Below are 18,237 nucleotides of genomic sequence, written 5' to 3'. Positions count from 1 at the left end.
CTGTCAACATTTTTTTGACACCATCTCTGACTGTACAGTGGATTTTCTATATTAGCAGGTTAGGGTCAGGTTAGGGTCAGGTTAGGGTTAGGGTCAGGTTAGGGTCAGGTTAGGGTTAGGGTCAGGTTAGGGTCAGGTTAGGGTCAGGTTAGGGTCAGGTTAGGGTCAGGTTAGGGTCAGGGTCAGGGTCAGGTTAGGGTCAGGTTAGGGTCAGGTTAGGGTCAGGTTAGGGTTAGGGTCAGGTTAGGGTCAGGTTAGGGTTAGGGTCAGGTTAGGGTCAGGTTAGGGTCAGGTTAGGGTCAGGTTAGGGTCAGGTTAGGGTCAGGTTAGGGTTAGGGTCAGGTTAGGGTCAGGTTAGGGTCAGGTTAGGGTTAGGGTTAGGGTCAGGTTAGGGTCAGGTTAGGGTCAGGTTAGGGTCAGGTTAGTGTTAGGGTCAGGTTAGGGTCAGGTTAGGGTCATGTTAGGGTCAGGTTAGTGTTAGGGTCAGGTTAGGGTTAGGGTCATGTTAGGGTTAGGGTTAGGGTCAGGTTAGGGTCAGGTTAGTGTTAGGGTCAGGTTAGGGTCAGGTTAGGGTCAGGTTAGGGTCATGTTAGGGTCAGGTTAGTGTTAGGGTCAGGTTAGGGTTAGGGTCATGTTAGGGTCAGGTTAGGGTCAGGTTAGTGTTAGGGTCAGGTTAGGGTTAGGGTCATGTTAGGGTCAGGTTAGGGTCAGGTTAGGGTTAGGGTCAGGTTAGGGTTAGGGTCAGGTTAGGGTCAGGTTAGGGTTAGGGTCAGGTTAGGGTCAGGTTAGGGTCAGGTTAGGGTCATGTTAGGGTCAGGTTAGGGTCAGGTTAGGGTCATGTTAGGGTCAGGTTAGGGTCAGGTTAGTGTTAGGGTCAGGTTAGGGTCAGGTTAGGGTCAGGTTAGGGTCATGTTAGGGTCAGGTTAGTGTTAGGGTCAGGTTAGGGTTAGGGTCATGTTAGGGTCAGGTTAGGGTCAGGTTAGTGTTAGGGTCAGGTTAGGGTTAGGGTCAGGTTAGGGTCAGGTTAGGGTCAGGTTAGTGTTAGGGTCAGGTTAGGGTTAGGGTCAGGTTAGGGTTAGGGTCAGGTTAGGGTCAGGTTAGTGTTAGGGTCAGGTTAGGGTCAGGTTAGGGTCAGGTTAGGGTTAGGGTCATGTTAGGGTCAGGTTAGGGTCAGGTTAGGGTTAGGGTCAGGTTAGGGTCAGGTTAGGGTTAGGGTCAGGTTAGGGTTAGGGTCAGGTTAGGGTCAGGTTAGGGTCAGGTTAGGGTCATGTTAGGGTCAGGTTAGGGTCAGGTTAGGGTTAGGGTCAGGTTAGGGTCAGGTTAGTGTTAGGGTCAGGTTAGGGTCAGGTTAGGGTCAGGGTCAGGTTAGGGTCAGGTTAGGGTCAGGTTAGGGTCATGTTAGGGTTAGGGTCAGGTTAGGGTCAGGTTAGGGTCAGGTTAGGGTCAGGTTAGGGTTAGGGTCAGGTTAGGGTCAGGTTAGTGTTAGGGTCAGGTTAGGGTTAGGGTCAGGTTAGGGTCAGGTTAGGGTCAGGTTAGGGTTATGGTCAGGTTAGGAAAGGTTAGGGTCAGGTTAGGAAAGGTTAGGGTCAGGTTAGGGTTAGGGTCAGGTTAGGGTCAGGTTAGGGTCAGGTTAGGGTTAGGGTCAGGTTAGGAAAGGTTAGGGTCAGGTTAGGGTTAGGGTCAGGTTAGGGTCAGGTTAGGGTCAGGTTAGGAAAGGTTAGGGTCAGGTTAGGGTTAGGGTCAGGTTAGGGTCAGGTTAGGGTCAGGTTAGAGTCATGTTAGGGTCAGGTTAGGGTCAGGTTAGGTTTAGGGTCAGGCTAGGGTCAGGTTAGGGTTAGGGTCAGGTTAGGGTCAGGTTAGGGTCAGGTTCCTCACATGTAGTCAGGCTTTGGCCAATGGGTAATTAGCGGACGGGTGACAAACAGCATCTGACCTGCGCTTCATTATCACACACCCCGACACACTCTTAACTCCCTCTCTCTGTCTCTAACAGGGGTTTCCTGGTCCTCAGGGCCTGGTAGGCTTGCCAGGACTAAAGGTAGGACTGTCTTAAATATGTTGTCAACATATACTGTATATTAAACATGTCAAAGTTAAGGTAGGACTGTCCTACCATATTAAACATGTCAAAGGTAGGACTGTCCTACCATATTTAACATGTCAAAGGTAGGACTGTATGTGTATGTAAACTTCCGACTTCAACTGTATATGGAACATGTCAAAACACAGGAATGTATGACAACATTTACTTTACATAACATGATATGATGAGATATGCCAAATTAAAGGTGTAGGTTGTAATTAAGGTGTATGTAAACGTCTGACTTCAACTGTATAAAACACAGGAATGTATGACAACATTTACTTTAGCTGACGTATGATATGATGAGATAAATTAAAGGTGTAGGTTGTAATTAATGTATGACAACATTTACTTTACCTGACGTATGATATGATGAGATAAATTAAAGGTGTAGGTTGTAATTAATGTATGACAACATTTACTTTAGCTGACGTATGATATGATGAGATAAATTAAAGGTGTAGGTTGTAATTAATGTATGACAACATTTACTTTAGCTGACATATGATATGATGAGATAAATTAAAGGTGTAGGTTGTAATTAATGTATGACAACATTTACTTTACCTGACGGATGATATGATGAGATAAATTAAAGGTGTAGGTTGTAATTAATGTATGACAACATTTACTTTAGCTGACGTATGATATGATGAGATAAATTAAAGGTGTAGGTTGTAATTAATGTATGACAACATTTACTTTAGCTGACGTATGATATGATGAGATAAATTAAAGGTGTAGGTTGTAATTAATGTATGACAACATTTACTTTACCTGACGGATGATATGATGAGATAAATTAAAGGTGTAGGTTGTAATTAATGTATGACAACATTTACTTTAGCTGACGGATGATATGATGAGATAAATTAAAGGTGTAGGTTGTAATTAATGTATGACAACATTTACTTTAGCTGACGTATGATATGATGAGATAAATTAAAGGTGTAGGTTGTAATTAATGTATGACAACATTTACTTTACCTGACGGATGATATGATGAGATAAATTAAAGGTGTAGGTTGTAATTAATGTATGACAACATTTACTTTACCTGACGTATGATATGATGAGATAAATTAAAGGTGTAGGTTGTAATTAATGTATGACAACATTTACTTTAGCTGACGTATGATATGATGAGATAAATTAAAGGTGTAGGTTGTAATTAATGTATGACAACATTTACTTTACCTGACGGATGATATGATGAGATAAATTAAAGGTGTAGGTTGTAATTAATGTATGACAACATTTACTTTACCTGACGGATGATATGATGAGATAAATTAAAGGTGTAGGTTGTAATTAATGTATGACAACATTTACTTTACCTGACGTATGATATGATGAGATAAATTAAAGGTGTAGGTTGTAATTAATGTATGACAACATTTACTTTACCTGACGTATGATATGATGAGATAAATTAAAGGTGTAGGTTGTAATTAATGTATGACAACATTTACTTTAGCTGACGTATGATATGATGAGATAAATTAAAGGTGTAGGTTGTAATTAATGTATGACAACATTTACTTTACCTGACGGATGATATGATGAGATAAATTAAAGGTGTAGGTTGTAATTAATGTATGACAACATTTACTTTAGCTGACGTATGATATGATGAGATAAATTAAAGGTGTAGGTTGTAATTAATGTATGACAACATTTACTTTAGCTGACGTATGATATGATGAGATAAATTAAAGGTGTAGGTTGTAATTAATGTATGACAACATTTACTTTACCTGACGGATGATATGATGAGATAAATTAAAGGTGTAGGTTGTAATTAATGTATGACAACATTTACTTTACCTGACGGATGATATGATGAGATAAATTAAAGGTGTAGGTTGTAATTAATGTATGACAACATTTACTTTACCTGACGTATGATATGATGAGATAAATTAAAGGTGTAGGTTGTAATTAATGTATGACAACATTTACTTTACCTGACGTATGATATGATGAGATAAATTAAAGGTGTAGGTTGTAATTAATGTATGACAACATTTACTTTACCTGACGTATGATATGATGAGATAAATTAAAGGTGTAGGTTGTAAATAAAATGGCTTTGTCTCTCAGGGGCCCCAAGGGAAGAAAGGGTTGCAAGGACTACCTGGGAATGATGGACCTACCGTGAGTACTGCATACACACACACACACTAACACACACACTATCACACACGCTAACATACACGCTAACACACACACACGCTAACACACACGCTAACACACACACACACACACACACACACACACATGCTATCATACACACTAACACACACACACACACACTAACACACACACACACTAACACACACACACACACACACACACACACACACACACACACACACACACACACACACACACACACACACACACACACACACACACACACACATGCTATCATACACACTAACACACACACACACACACTAACACACACACACACACACACACACACACACACACACACACACACACACACACACACACACACACACACACACACACACACACACACACACACACACACTAACACACATGCTAACATACACACTAACACACACACACACACTAACACACACACACACACTCACACACACACACACACACACACACACACACACACACACACACACACACACACACACACACACACACACACACACACACACAAACACACACGCTAACACACACGCTAACACACACACACACACACACACACACGCTAACACACACACTAACATACACGCTAACACACACACACACGCACTACACACAAACACACACTAACACACACTAACACACTAACACACACGCTAACACACATGCTAACACAAACACATGCGAACACACACTAACACACACACACACACGCTAACACACACACATACGCTAACACACACGCACACACTAACATACACACACACACTAACACACACGCACATGATAACATACACATTAACACATACACATATGCTAACACACATGCTAACAAACTCACACACGCTAACACACACATGCTAACACACACATGCTAACACACACGCTAATACACACACTAACACACACAACACACACACACATATTCGCTCTCATCCATATGATCTTGTTCTCGTGTCTACAGGGTCACCCAGGGAGAGAGGGGACTCCAGGAGAGAAGGGACTACCGGTAAGCCTGTGTGTGTGTGTGTGTGTGTGTGTGTGTGTGTGTGTGTGTGTGTGTGTGTGTGTGTGTGTGTGTGTGTGTGTGTGTGTGTGTGTGTGTGTGTGTGATGTTACTGATGTGTCTCTGTGTGTGTATAGGGCCCACCAGGAGTCCAGGGGCCTATAGGATATCCAGGATCAAGAGGAGTGAAGGTACATTCTAAATCTGTGTTCTTTTCTGTTTGTTCTGATTCTCTGCCTCTGGGTTCCATTCTAAGTGTGTATTCTCTGTCTCTGGGTTCCATTCTAAGTGTGTATTCTCTGTCTCTGTGTTCCATTCTGTTTGTTCTGATTTTCTGTCTCTGTGTTCCATTTGAATTGTGTATTCTCTGTCTCTGTGTTCCATTCTAAGTGTGTATTCTCTGTCTCTGTGTTCCATTCAAATTGTGTATTCTCTGTCTTTGGGTTCCATTGTAAGTGTGTATTCTCTGTCTCTGGGTTCCATTGTAAGTGTGTATTCTCTGTCTCTGGGTTCCATTCTAAGTGTGTATTCTCTGTCTCTGGGTTCCATTGTAAGTGTTTATTCTCTGTCTCCGGGTTCCATTGTAAGTGTGTATTCTCTGTCTCTGGGTTCCATTGTAAGTGTGTATTCTCTCTCTCTGGGTTCCATTCTAAGTGTGTATTCTCTCTCTGGGTTCCATTCTAAGTGTGTATTCTCTCTCTGGGTTCCATTGTAAGTGTTTATTCTCTGTCTCTGGGTTCCATTCTAAGTGTGTATTCTCTGTCTCTGGGTTCCATTGTAAGTGTGTATTCTCTGTCTCTGGGTTCCATTGTAAGTGTGTATTCTCTGTCTCTGGGTTCCATTCTAAGTGTGTATTCTCTCTCTGGGTTCCATTCTAAGTGTGTATTCTCTCTCTGGGTTCCATTGTAAGTGTTTATTCTCTGTCTCTGGGTTCCATTGTAAGTGTGTATTCTCTGTCTCTGGGTTCCATTGTAAGTGTGTATTCTCTGTCTCTGGGTTCCATTGTAAGTGTGTATTCTCTGTCTCTGGGTTCCATTGTAAGTGTGTATTCTCTGTCTCATCCACAGGGAGCGGACGGAATTAGAGGAATGAAGGGAAGCAAAGGAGAGAAGGTGAGAGAGACACGGCTCTACCCTGAGTTATCTCTGTCTTTTACCCAGCTCTACCCTGAGTTATCTCTGTCTTTTACCCAGCTCTACCCTGAGTTATCTCTGTCTTTTACCCAGCTCTACCCTGAGTTATCTCTGTGTTTTACCCAACTCTACCCTGAGTTATCTCTGTCTTTTACCCAGCTCTACCCTGAGTTATCTCTGTCTTTTACCCAGCTCTACCCTGAGTTATCTCTGTTTTACCCCGCTCTACCCTGAGTTATCTCTGTGTTTTACCTCGCTCTACCCTGAGTTATCTCTGTGTTTTACCCAGCTCTACCCTGAGTTATCTCTGTTTTACCCAACTCTACCCTGAGTTATCTCTGTGTTTTACCCAGCTCTACCCTGAGTTATCTCTGTGTTTTACCCAGCTATACCCTGAGTTATCTCTGTGTTTTACCCAGCTCTACCCTGAGTTATCTCTGTGTTTTACCCAGCTCTACCCTGAGTTATCTCTGTGTTTTACCCAGCTATACCCTGAGTTATCTCTATGTTTTACCCAGCTCTACCCTGAGTTATCTTTGTCTTTTACCCAGCTATACCCTGAGTTATCTCTGTGTTTTACCCAGCTATACCCTGAGTTATCTCTATGTTTTACCCAGCTATACCCCGATTAGCTCTGTGTTTTTTTACAAAGCACTACCCAGAGTTCTCTCTGTGTTTCTGACCTGTTCCGGGTTGTAGGGTGAGGATGGGTTCCCCGGCTCTAAGGGAGAGATGGGGCTGAAAGGTGACGGGGGTGACAACGGGGTCCCAGGGTCCAGGGGAGAGGATGGTCCTGAAGGACCTAAAGGACAGGCTGGACCCCTGGGGGAGGCTGGAGCCGTGGGCATCGCTGGAGAAAAGGTAGGTGGTACACAGTTGGGGTGTGTGTGTGTGGGAGGAAGGGGGTTGGTGGTGCGTGTTTGAACACGATTTTGAACCACTGTTGTCTGCGCTGTCCCACTGAGCTAAAAAAAAGTTATATGAAGTCAACATTTCTCTCAATCTCAATCTTCTCTGCTTCTACTCTCTCTCTCTCTCTCCATCCTCCTCCTCTCTCTTCTCCTCCTCCTCTCTCTCTCTGTCTCTCTGTCTCTCTGTCTCTCTGTCTCTCTCTCTCTCTCTCTCTCTCTCTCTCTCTCTCTCTCTCTCTCTCTCTCTCTCTCTCTCTCTCTCTCAGGGTAAACTGGGAGTTCCAGGGTTACCGGGGTATCCTGGACAAAAAGGGCCGAAGGTGAGAGGAGTTAATATATCAAGTAACCAATATACATGTTCGTTAACACAGAGAAGGCTAACACATTGTCTGATCGTAGCAGTAACTAACACATTGTCTGGTCGTAGCAGTAACTAACACATTGTCTGGTCGTAGCAGTAACACAGAGAAGGCTAACACATTGTCTGGTCGTAGCAGTAACTAACACATTGTCTGATCGTAGCAGTAACACAGAGAAGGCTAACACATTGTTTGATCGTAGCAGTAATGTTTCTGTGTGTGTCAATCCCAACAGGGTTCGGATGGTTTTCCTGGATCTATTGGAGTTTTGGGAGAGAAGGGGAAGAGGGTGAGTAGTAGAGGGAGGCTTTACAATAGGGGTTGTTCATACATTCAATCTGGAGTGCCAGAGTGCACTGTGGGCGTTGCTAAATTCAGAGCGTTATGTTCTCGGAGCGTTCAGAGCGTTTCGTTCTAGGAGCGTTCAGAGCGTTTCACTCTAGGAGCGTTCAGAGTGTTTCGCTCTAGGAGCGTTCAGAGTGTTCCGCTCTAGGAGCGTTCAGAGTGTTTTGCTCTCGGAGCGTTGAGAGTGTTTCGCTCTAGGAGCGTTCAGAGCGTTTTGCTCTAGGAGCGTTCAGAGTGTTTCGCTCTAGGAGCGTTCAGAGCGGCAACACTGGCAGCTCTGGCCGAGGAGTAGGGTTGATCCGAGCATTCTGCCCTCACAACGGCAGTCATTTTCCTGTCCCTTGCAGACAGAGCTGGTTAGGCCGTTTCCATGTGGTCCAGAGCGTTGGAGACTTGTTGCAGAGGTTTACCAATACCGGTCATATTCAACAGGTGTTAAGCGTTTGTAAATTCTTCCGTTATTCTGTGCTCTGGCACACTTAGACGAGGTGCTCGGAAATAGGAGTAGATAGCCAGAGTGAATTTACCAACGCACACATAGATATTCATAACATAGAGATCCTATATGTAATTCTATGCCATACTGCCATGCTGGACATGGAATTGTCAGTATTTCTTGTATTTATATTGTGTTTCTATGTAATTGAAACACACTTTCATCAAGTCGGTGCTTTAGAAAACACAAAAAGTGTATTGTCAGGTACAGTATATTGTCAGGTACAGTATACAGTATATTGTCAGGTACAGTATATTGTCAGGTACAGTATATTGTCAGGTACATTATATTGTTAGGTACAGTATACAGTATATTGTTAGGTACAGTATATTGTCAGGTACAGTATACAGTATATTGTCAGGTACAGTATATTGTTAGGTACAGTATATTGTCAGGTACATTATATTGTTAGGTACAGTATATTGTCAGGTACATTATATTGTTAGGTACAGTATACAGTATATTGTCAGGTACAGTATATTGTCAGGTACAATATATTGTTAGGTACAGTATATTGTCAGGTACAGTATATTGTCAGGTACAGTATATTGTCAGGTACAGTATATTGTCAGGTACAGTATACAGTATATTGTCAGGTACAGTATATTGTCAGGTACAGTATATTGTCAGGTACAGTATATTGTCAGATACAGTATATTGTCAGGTACAGTATATTGTCAGGTACAATATATTGTCAGGTACAGTATACAGTATATTGTCAGGTACAGTATACAGTATATTGTCAGGTACAGTATACAGTATATTGTCAGGTACAGTAGACAGTATATTGTCAGGTACAGTATATTGTCAGGTACAGTATACAGTATATTGTCAGGTACAGTATATTGTCAGGTACAGTATACAGTATATTGTCAGGTACAGTATACAGTATATTGTCAGGTACAGTATATTGTCAGGTACAGTATATTGTCAGGTACAGTATATTGTCAGGTACAATATATTGTCAGGTACAGTATACAGTATATTGTCAGGTACAGTATACAGTATATTGTCAGGTACAGTATACAGTATATTGTCAGGTACAGTAGACAGTATATTGTCAGGTACAGTATATTGTCAGGTACAGTATAGTATAGTATACAGTATATTGTCAGGTACAGTATATTGTCAGGTACAGTATATTGTCAGGTACAGTATACAGTATATTGTCAGGTACAGTATACAGTATATTGTCAGGTACAGTATACAGTATATTGTCAGGTACAGTATATTGTCAGGTACAGTATATTGTCAGGTACAGTATACAGTATATTGTCAGGTACAGTATATTGTCAGGTACAGTATATTGTCAGGTACAGTATACAGTATATTGTCAGGTACAGTATACAGTATATTGTCAGGTACAGTATACAGTATATTGTCAGGTACAGTATATTGTCAGGTACAGTATATTGTCAGGTACAGTATACAGTATATTGTCAGGTACAGTATACAGTATATTGTCAGGTACAGTATATTGTCAGGTACAGTATACAGTATATTGTCAGGTACAGTATATTGTCAGGTACAGTATATTGTCAGGTACAGTATACAGTATATTGTCAGGTACAGTATATTGTCAGGTACAGTATATTGTCAGGTACAGTATACAGTATATTGTCAGGTACAGTATACAGTATATTGTCAGGTACAGTATACAGTATATTGTCAGGTACAGTATATTGTCAGGTACAGTATACAGTATATTGTCAGGTACAGTATATTGTCAGGTACAGTATAGTGTCAGGTACAGTATATTGTCAGGTACAGTATATTGTCAGGTACAGTATATTGTCAGGTACAGTATACAGTATATTGTTAGGTACAGTATATTGTCAGGTACAGTATATTGTCAGGTACAGTATATTGTCAGGTACAGTATACAGTATATTGTTAGGTACAGTATACAGTATATTGTTAGGTACAGTATATTGTCAGGTACAGTATATTGTCAGGTACAGTATATTGTCAGGTACAGTATATTGTCAGGTACAGTATATTGTCAGGTACAGTATACAGTATATTGTCAGGTACAGTATATTGTTAGTACATACAGTATATTGTCAGGTACAGTATACAGTATATTGTCAGGTACAGTATACAGTATATTGTCAGGTACAGTATACAGTATATTGTCAGGTACAGTATACAGTATATTGTCAGGTACAGTATACAGTATATTGTTAGGTACAGTATATTGTCAGGTACAGTATATTGTCAGGTACAGTATATTGTCAGGTACAGTATATTGTCAGGTACAGTATATTGTCAGGTACAGTATACAGTATATTGCCAGGTACAGTATACAGTATATTGTCAGATACAGTATATTGTATATTGTCAGGTACAGTATATTGTCAGGTACAGTATATTGTCAGGTACAGTATACAGTATATTGTCAGGTACAGTATATTGTCAGGTACAGTATATTGTCAGGTACAGTATATTGTCAGGTACAGTATACAGTATATTGTCAGGTACAGTATACAGTATATTGTCAGGTACAGTATACAGTATATTGTCAGGTACAGTATATTGTCAGGTACAGTATATTGTCAGGTACAGTATACAGTATATTGTCAGGTACAGTATACAGTATATTGTCAGGTACAGTATATTGTCAGGTACAGTATACAGTATATTGTCAGGTACAGTATACAGTATATTGTCAGGTACAGTATATTGTCAGGTACAGTATATTGTCAGGTACAGTATATTGTCAGGTACAGTATACAGTATATTGTCAGGTACAGTATATTGTATACAGTATATTGTCAGGTATATTGTATACAGTATATTGTCAGGTACAGTATATTGTCAGGTACAGTATACAGTATATTGTCAGGTACAGTATATTGTCAGGTACAGTATATTGTCAGGTACAGTATATTGTCAGATACAGTATATTGTCAGATACAGTATATTGTCAGGTACAGTATATTGTCAGGTACAGTATATTGTCAGGTACAGTATATTGTCAGGTACAGTATACAGTATATTGTCAGGTACAGTATACAGTATATTGTCAGGTACAGTATACAGTATATTGTCAGGTACAGTATATTGTCAGGTACAGTATACAGTATATTGTCAGGTACAGTATACAGTATATTGTCAGGTACAGTATACAGTATATTGTCAGGTACAGTATATTGTCAGGTACAGTATACAGTATATTGTCAGGTACAGTATATTGTCAGGTACAGTATATTGTCAGGTACAGTATATTGTCAGGTACAGTATATTGTCAGGTACAGTATACAGTATATTGTCAGGTACAGTATATTGTCAGGTACAGTATATTGTCAGGTACAGTATACAGTATATTGTCAGGTACAGTATATTGTATATTGTCAGGTACAGTATATTGTCAGGTACAGTATATTGTCAGGTACAGTATATTGTTAGGTACAGTATATTGTCAGGTACAGTATATTGTCAGGTACAGTATATTGTCAGATACAGTATATTGTCAGGTACAGTATACAGTATATTGTCAGGTACAGTATACAGTATATTGTCAGGTACAGTATATTGTCAGGTACAGTATACAGTATATTGTCAGGTACAGTATACAGTATATTGTCAGGTACAGTATACAGTATATTGTCAGGTACAGTATATTGTCAGGTACAGTATATTGTCAGGTACAGTATATTGTCAGGTACAGTATATTGTATATTGTCAGGTACAGTATACAGTATATTGTCAGGTACAGTATATTGTCAGGTACAGTATATTGTCAGGTACAGTATACAGTATATTGTCAGGTACAGTATATTGTCAGGTACAGTATATTGTCAGGTACAGTATATTGTCAGGTACAGTATATTGTATATTGTCAGGTACAGTATACAGTATATTGTCAGGTACAGTATATTGTCAGGTACAGTATATTGTATATTGTCATGTACAGTATATTGTCAGGTACAGTATACAGTATATTGTCAGGTACAGTATATTGTCAGGTACAGTATATACAGTATATTGTCAGGTACAGTATATTGTATACAGTATATTTGTCAGGTACAGTATATTGTCAGTATACAGTATATTGTCAGGTACAGTATACAGTATATTGTCAGGTACAGTATATTGTCAGGTACAGTATATTGTCAGGTACAGTATATTGTCAGGTACAGTATACAGTATATTGTCAGGTACAGTATATTGTCAGGTACAGTATACAGTATATTGTCAGGTACAGTATATTGTCAGGTACAGTATATTGTATATTGTCAGGTACAGTATATTGTCAGGTACAGTATACAGTATATTGTCAGGTACAGTATATTGTCAGGTACAGTATATTGTCAGGTACAGTATACAGTATATTGTCAGGTACAGTATATTGTCAGGTACAGTATATTGTCAGGTACAGTATATTGTCAGGTACAGTATACAGTATATTGTCAGGTACAGTATATTGTCAGGTACAGTATATTGTATATTGTCAGGTACAGTATATTGTCAGGTACAGTATATTGTCAGGTACAGTATATTGTCAGGTACAGTATATTGTCAGGTACAGTATATTGTCAGATACAGTATATTGTCAGGTACAGTATATTGTCAGATACAGTATATTGTCATGTACAGTATATTGTCAGGTACAGTATATTGTCAGGTACAGTATATTGTTAGGTACAGTATATTGTATATTGTCAGGTACAGTATATTGTCAGGTACAGTATATTGTCAGGTACAGTATATTGTTAGGTACAGTATACAGTATATTGTCAGGTACAGTATATTGTCAGGTACAGTATATTGTATATTGTCAGGTACAGTATATTGTCAGGTACAGTATATTGTCAGGTACAGTATATTGTCAGGTACAGTATATTGTCAGATACAGTATATTGTCAGGTACAGTATATTGTCAGGTACAGTATATTGTTAGGTACAGTATATTGTATATTGTCAGGTACAGTATATTGTCAGGTACAGTATATTGTCAGGTACAGTATATTGTTAGGTACAGTATACAGTATATTGTCAGGTACAGTATATTGTCAGGTACAGTATATTGTATATTGTCAGGTACAGTATATTGTCAGGTACAGTATATTGTCAGGTACAGTATATTGTCAGGTACAGTATATTGTCAGGTACAGTATATTGTCAGGTACAGTATACAGTATATTGTCAGGTACAGTATACAGTATATTGTCAGGTACAGTATATTGTCAGGTACAGTATATTGTCAGGTACAGTATATTGTCAGGTACAGTATATTGTCAGGTACAGTATATTGTCAGGTACAGTATACAGTATATTGTCAGGTACAGTATACAGTATATTGTATACAGTATATTGTCAGGTACAGTATACAGTATATTGTCAGGTACAGTATATTGTCAGGTACAGTATATTGTCAGGTACAGTATATTGTCAGGTACAGTATATTGTCAGGTACAGTATACAGTATATTGTCAGGTACAGTATACAGTATATTGTCAGGTACAGTATACAGTATATTGTCAGGTACAGTATATTGTCAGGTACAGTATACAGTATATTGTCAGGTACAGTATACAGTATATTGTCAGGTACAGTATACAGTATATTGTCAGGTACAGTATATTGTCAGGTACAGTATATTGTCAGGTACAGTATATTGTCAGGTACAGTATACAGTATATTGTCAGGTACAGTATACAGTATATTGTCAGGTACAGTATACAGTATATTGCCAGGTACAGTATATTGTCAGGTACAGTATATTGTCAGGTACAGTATATTGTCAGGTACAGTATACAGTATATTGTTAGGTACAGTATATTGTCAGGTACAGTATATTGTCAGGTACAGTATACAGTATATTGTCAGGTACAGTATACAGTATATTGTCAGGTACAGTATACAGTATATTGTCAGGTACAGTATATTGTCAGGTACAGTATACAGTATATTGTCAGGTACAGTATATTGTCAGGTACAGTATATTGTCAGGTACAGTATACAGTATATAGTCAGGTACAGTATATAGTCAGGTACAGTATATTGTCAGGTACAGTATATTGTCAGGTACAGTATACAGTATATTGTATATTGTCAGCTACAGTATATTGTTAGGTACAGTATACTGTCAGGTACTCAGTGGTGTATACATGGTAACTGGCTGTATGACGTACCCATGGTAACGGTCTGTCCTGTTTTCTCTTCCACAGGGTCCCGGGGGGGAAGCAGGCAGTGCAGGACAGAGGGGTCCTAATGTGAGTACTGTCTGTGTGTGTGTGAGTACTGTCTGTGTGTGTACGTGTGTGAGTACTGTCTGTGTGTGTGTGTGTGTGTGTGTGTGTGTGTGTGTGTGTGTGTGTGTGTGTGTGTGAGTACTGTCTGTGTTTGTACGTGTTTGAGCACTGTCTGTGTGTGTGAGTGTGTGAGTACTGTCTGTGTGTGTACGTGTGTGTCTGTGTGTGTGTCTGCTTATGTGTGTTTATCTGTGTGTGTGTGTTTGTGTGTTTGTCTCTGTGTGTGTGTGTGTGTGTGTGTGTTTGTCTCTGTGTGTTTATCTGTGTGTGTGTGTGTTTGTCTCTGCCTATGCGTGCTTATCTGTGTGTGTAATACTCTTGTTTATCCTGCAGGGGGCGCGTGGGGGCCGGGGTGCCAAGGGACCAACGGGGAAGACAGGGGGCAAGGTCAGAGTTCAACCCATTCTAATCATTATGAGGTCATCATAATTTCTCTATCCAGCAGTAACACAGAATGCATCCCAAATGGCACCCTAAAAAGTAATGCACTACATGGAGAATAGGATGCCATTTGGAGCATAACCTCAATCACACTGATTAATATTATAGTATATAGTATAGTATTATATACGTTAATAGCATAGTATTATATAAGTTAATAGTATAATATAGTATTCTATAAGATAATAGTATAGTATACAGCATAGTAGTCTATAAGTTAATAGTATAGTATATTGTATAGTATTCTATAAGTTAATAGTATGGTATATTGTATAGTATTCTATAAGTTAATAGTATAGTATATTGTATAGTATTCTATAAGTTAATAGTATAGTATATTGTATACTATTCTATAATTGAATACAGTGCATTCGGAAAGTATTCAGACCCCTTAACTTTTTCCACATTTTGTTAAAGCGTAATTCTGAAATGTATTAAATGTTTTTTTTCCCCTCCCTCATCAATCAATCAAACACAATGCCCTATAATGACAAAGCAAAAACAGATTTTTAGACATTTTAGAAAATCCCAATTTTAAAAATGATATCTCTGTACTTTGCTCTGTTCATTTTTGCCTCGATCCTGAATAGTCTCAGTCCCTGCCGCTGAAAAACCTCCCCACAGCATGATGCTGCCACCACCATGCTTCACCATGGGGATGGTGACAGGTTTTCTCCAGACGTGACGCTTGGCATTCAGGCCAAAGAGTCCAATCTTTGTTTCATCAGACCAGAGAATCTTGTTTCTCATGGTCTGAGAGTCTGTAGGTGCCTTTTGGAAAACTCCAAGCGATCTGTCATGTCCCTTTTACTGAGTAGTGGCTTCCGTCTGGCCTCTCTACCATTAGGTCTGATTGGTGGAGTGCTGCAGAGATGGTTGTCCTTCTGGAAGGTTCGCCCATCTCCACAGAGGAACTCTGGAGCTCTGTCAGAGTGACCATCGGGTTCTTGGTCACCTCCCTGACCAAGGCCCTTCTCCCCTGATTGCTCAGTTTGTTCAGGCGTCCAGCTCTAGGAAGAGTCTTGCTGGTTCCAAACTTCTTCCATTTAAGAATGATGGAGGCCACTGTGTTCTTGGGGACCTTCAATGCTGCTGAAATGTTATAGTACCCTTCCCCAGATCTGAACACAATCCTGTCTCCTTCGACCTCACGGCGTTGTTTTTGCTCTGACATGCACTGTCAACTGTGGGACCTTATATAGACAGGTGTGTGCATTTCTAAATCATGACCAATCAATTAAATTTACCACAAGTGGACTCCTCCAATCAATCAAGAAACATCTCAAGGATGATCAATGGAAACAGGATGCACCTGAGCTCATTTTGAGTCTCATAGCAAAGGGTCTGAATACTTATGTAAATACGTTTATTTTTATATTTTACTTTGATAAATTGTGCTAAAATTTCTCAGAACCTTTATTATTATGGGGCATTGTGATGTCATTATAGGGTATTGTGGTGTCATTATAGGGTATTGTGATGTCATTATAGGGTATTGTGATGTCATTATTGGGTATTGTGATGTCATTATAGGGTATTGTGATGTCATTATTGGGTATTGTGATGTCATTATTGGGTATTATGGGTTATTGTGTGTAGATTACTGAGGATTTGTAAAAATAAATCATTTTTAGGATAAGGCTGTAACGTAACGAAATGTGGACAGAGTCCAGGGATCTGAATACATTCTGTACATATAGATTTATATTCCCGACTCAGACATCTGAATACATTCTGTACATATAGATTTATATTCCCGACTCGGACATCTGAATACATTCTCTACATATAGATTTATATTCCCGACTCGGACATCTGAATACATTCTGTACATATAGATTTATATTCCCGACTCGGACATCTGAATACATTCTGTACATATAGATTTATATTCCCGACTCGGACATCTGAATACATTCTGTACATATAGATTTATATTCCCGACTCGGACATCTGAATACATTCTCTACATATAGATTTATATTCCCGACTCGGACATCTGAATACATTCTGTACATATAGATTTATATTCCCGACTCGGACATCTGAATACATTCTGTACATATAGATTTATATTCCCGACTCGGACATCTGAATACATTCTGTTCATATAGATTTATATTCCCGACTCGGACATCTGAATACATTCTGTACATATAGATTTATATTCCCGACTCGGACGTTGCTCGTCCTAATATTTCTACATTTCTTGATTCCATTCTTCTACTTTTTAGGTTTGCCTGTATTGCTTTGTATTGTTAGATATTACTGCACTGTCGGAGCTGGGAGCATTTCGTTACACACGCAGTAACACTCGCTAAATATGTCTATGCGACCATTGTATTTGATTTGTCTGTTTTCCGTGCTGTCTGTCACAGGGCTCCTCTGGACATGATGGACCTAATGGACCAACCGGAGACAGGGTAAGGACAGGAACGGCATGCCTCATTGATCGGTTTATTGATTGATTGGTTAATTAGTTGATTGGCTGACTTGTTAATTAGTATATTTGTTGACTGGTTCATTGGTTGTGTAAGTGTTTGATTGGCTAACTTGCTAATTGTTTAATTGATTGAATTACGTGTTTGATTGGTTGGATAAGTGTTTGATTAATTAACTGATTGACTGTTTGATTGATTCATTTATGTGTTGTCTAGGGGCCTCAAGGGCCACAAGGACGGAACGGGGAATCAGGACCCAAGGGACCGAACGTGAGTGTCACACACACACACACACACACACACACACACACACACACACACACACACACACACACACACACACACACACACACACACACACACACACACACACACACACACACACACACACACACAGTCATTGTAGTGTAACAGGATGTTGAATTGTGTGACTGTGATGTCCCTTCTTGTGTGTGTGTGTGTAGGGTCCAGCGGGGAAAGATGGACTTCCGGGTCATCCAGGTCAGAGAGGAGAGCCGGTGAGTAGAGATTAGAGGTCACAAGAAGTTACCTAAATACACCTATCCATCCACTAA

At 39.6% G+C, this 18,237-nt stretch overlaps 1 protein-coding gene across 1 annotated transcript in view; it reads left to right on the top strand.

The window, feature by feature from the left end:
• LOC135525977 (collagen alpha-1(XI) chain-like) overlaps positions 1-18,237 on the top strand; it is a 78,511-nt gene that overhangs the window by 48,698 nt on the left and 11,576 nt on the right. The window contains exons 23-35 of the mRNA XM_064953969.1: positions 1,994-2,038; positions 4,187-4,240; positions 5,238-5,282; positions 5,417-5,470; positions 6,347-6,391; positions 7,112-7,273; positions 7,590-7,643; positions 7,918-7,971; positions 14,697-14,741; positions 15,114-15,167; positions 17,600-17,644; positions 17,879-17,932; positions 18,127-18,180. Of these exons, the coding sequence (XP_064810041.1) occupies positions 1,994-2,038; positions 4,187-4,240; positions 5,238-5,282; positions 5,417-5,470; positions 6,347-6,391; positions 7,112-7,273; positions 7,590-7,643; positions 7,918-7,971; positions 14,697-14,741; positions 15,114-15,167; positions 17,600-17,644; positions 17,879-17,932; positions 18,127-18,180 (765 nt within the window). The remainder of the gene's footprint in view (positions 1-1,993; positions 2,039-4,186; positions 4,241-5,237; positions 5,283-5,416; positions 5,471-6,346; positions 6,392-7,111; positions 7,274-7,589; positions 7,644-7,917; positions 7,972-14,696; positions 14,742-15,113; positions 15,168-17,599; positions 17,645-17,878; positions 17,933-18,126; positions 18,181-18,237) is intronic.

This window comes from Oncorhynchus masou, chromosome 5 (genome assembly GCF_036934945.1).
Source record: "Oncorhynchus masou masou isolate Uvic2021 chromosome 5, UVic_Omas_1.1, whole genome shotgun sequence".
NCBI classification, from domain to species: domain Eukaryota; kingdom Metazoa; phylum Chordata; class Actinopteri; order Salmoniformes; family Salmonidae; genus Oncorhynchus; species Oncorhynchus masou.
This window is presented reverse-complemented; position numbering and strand designations above follow the sequence as displayed.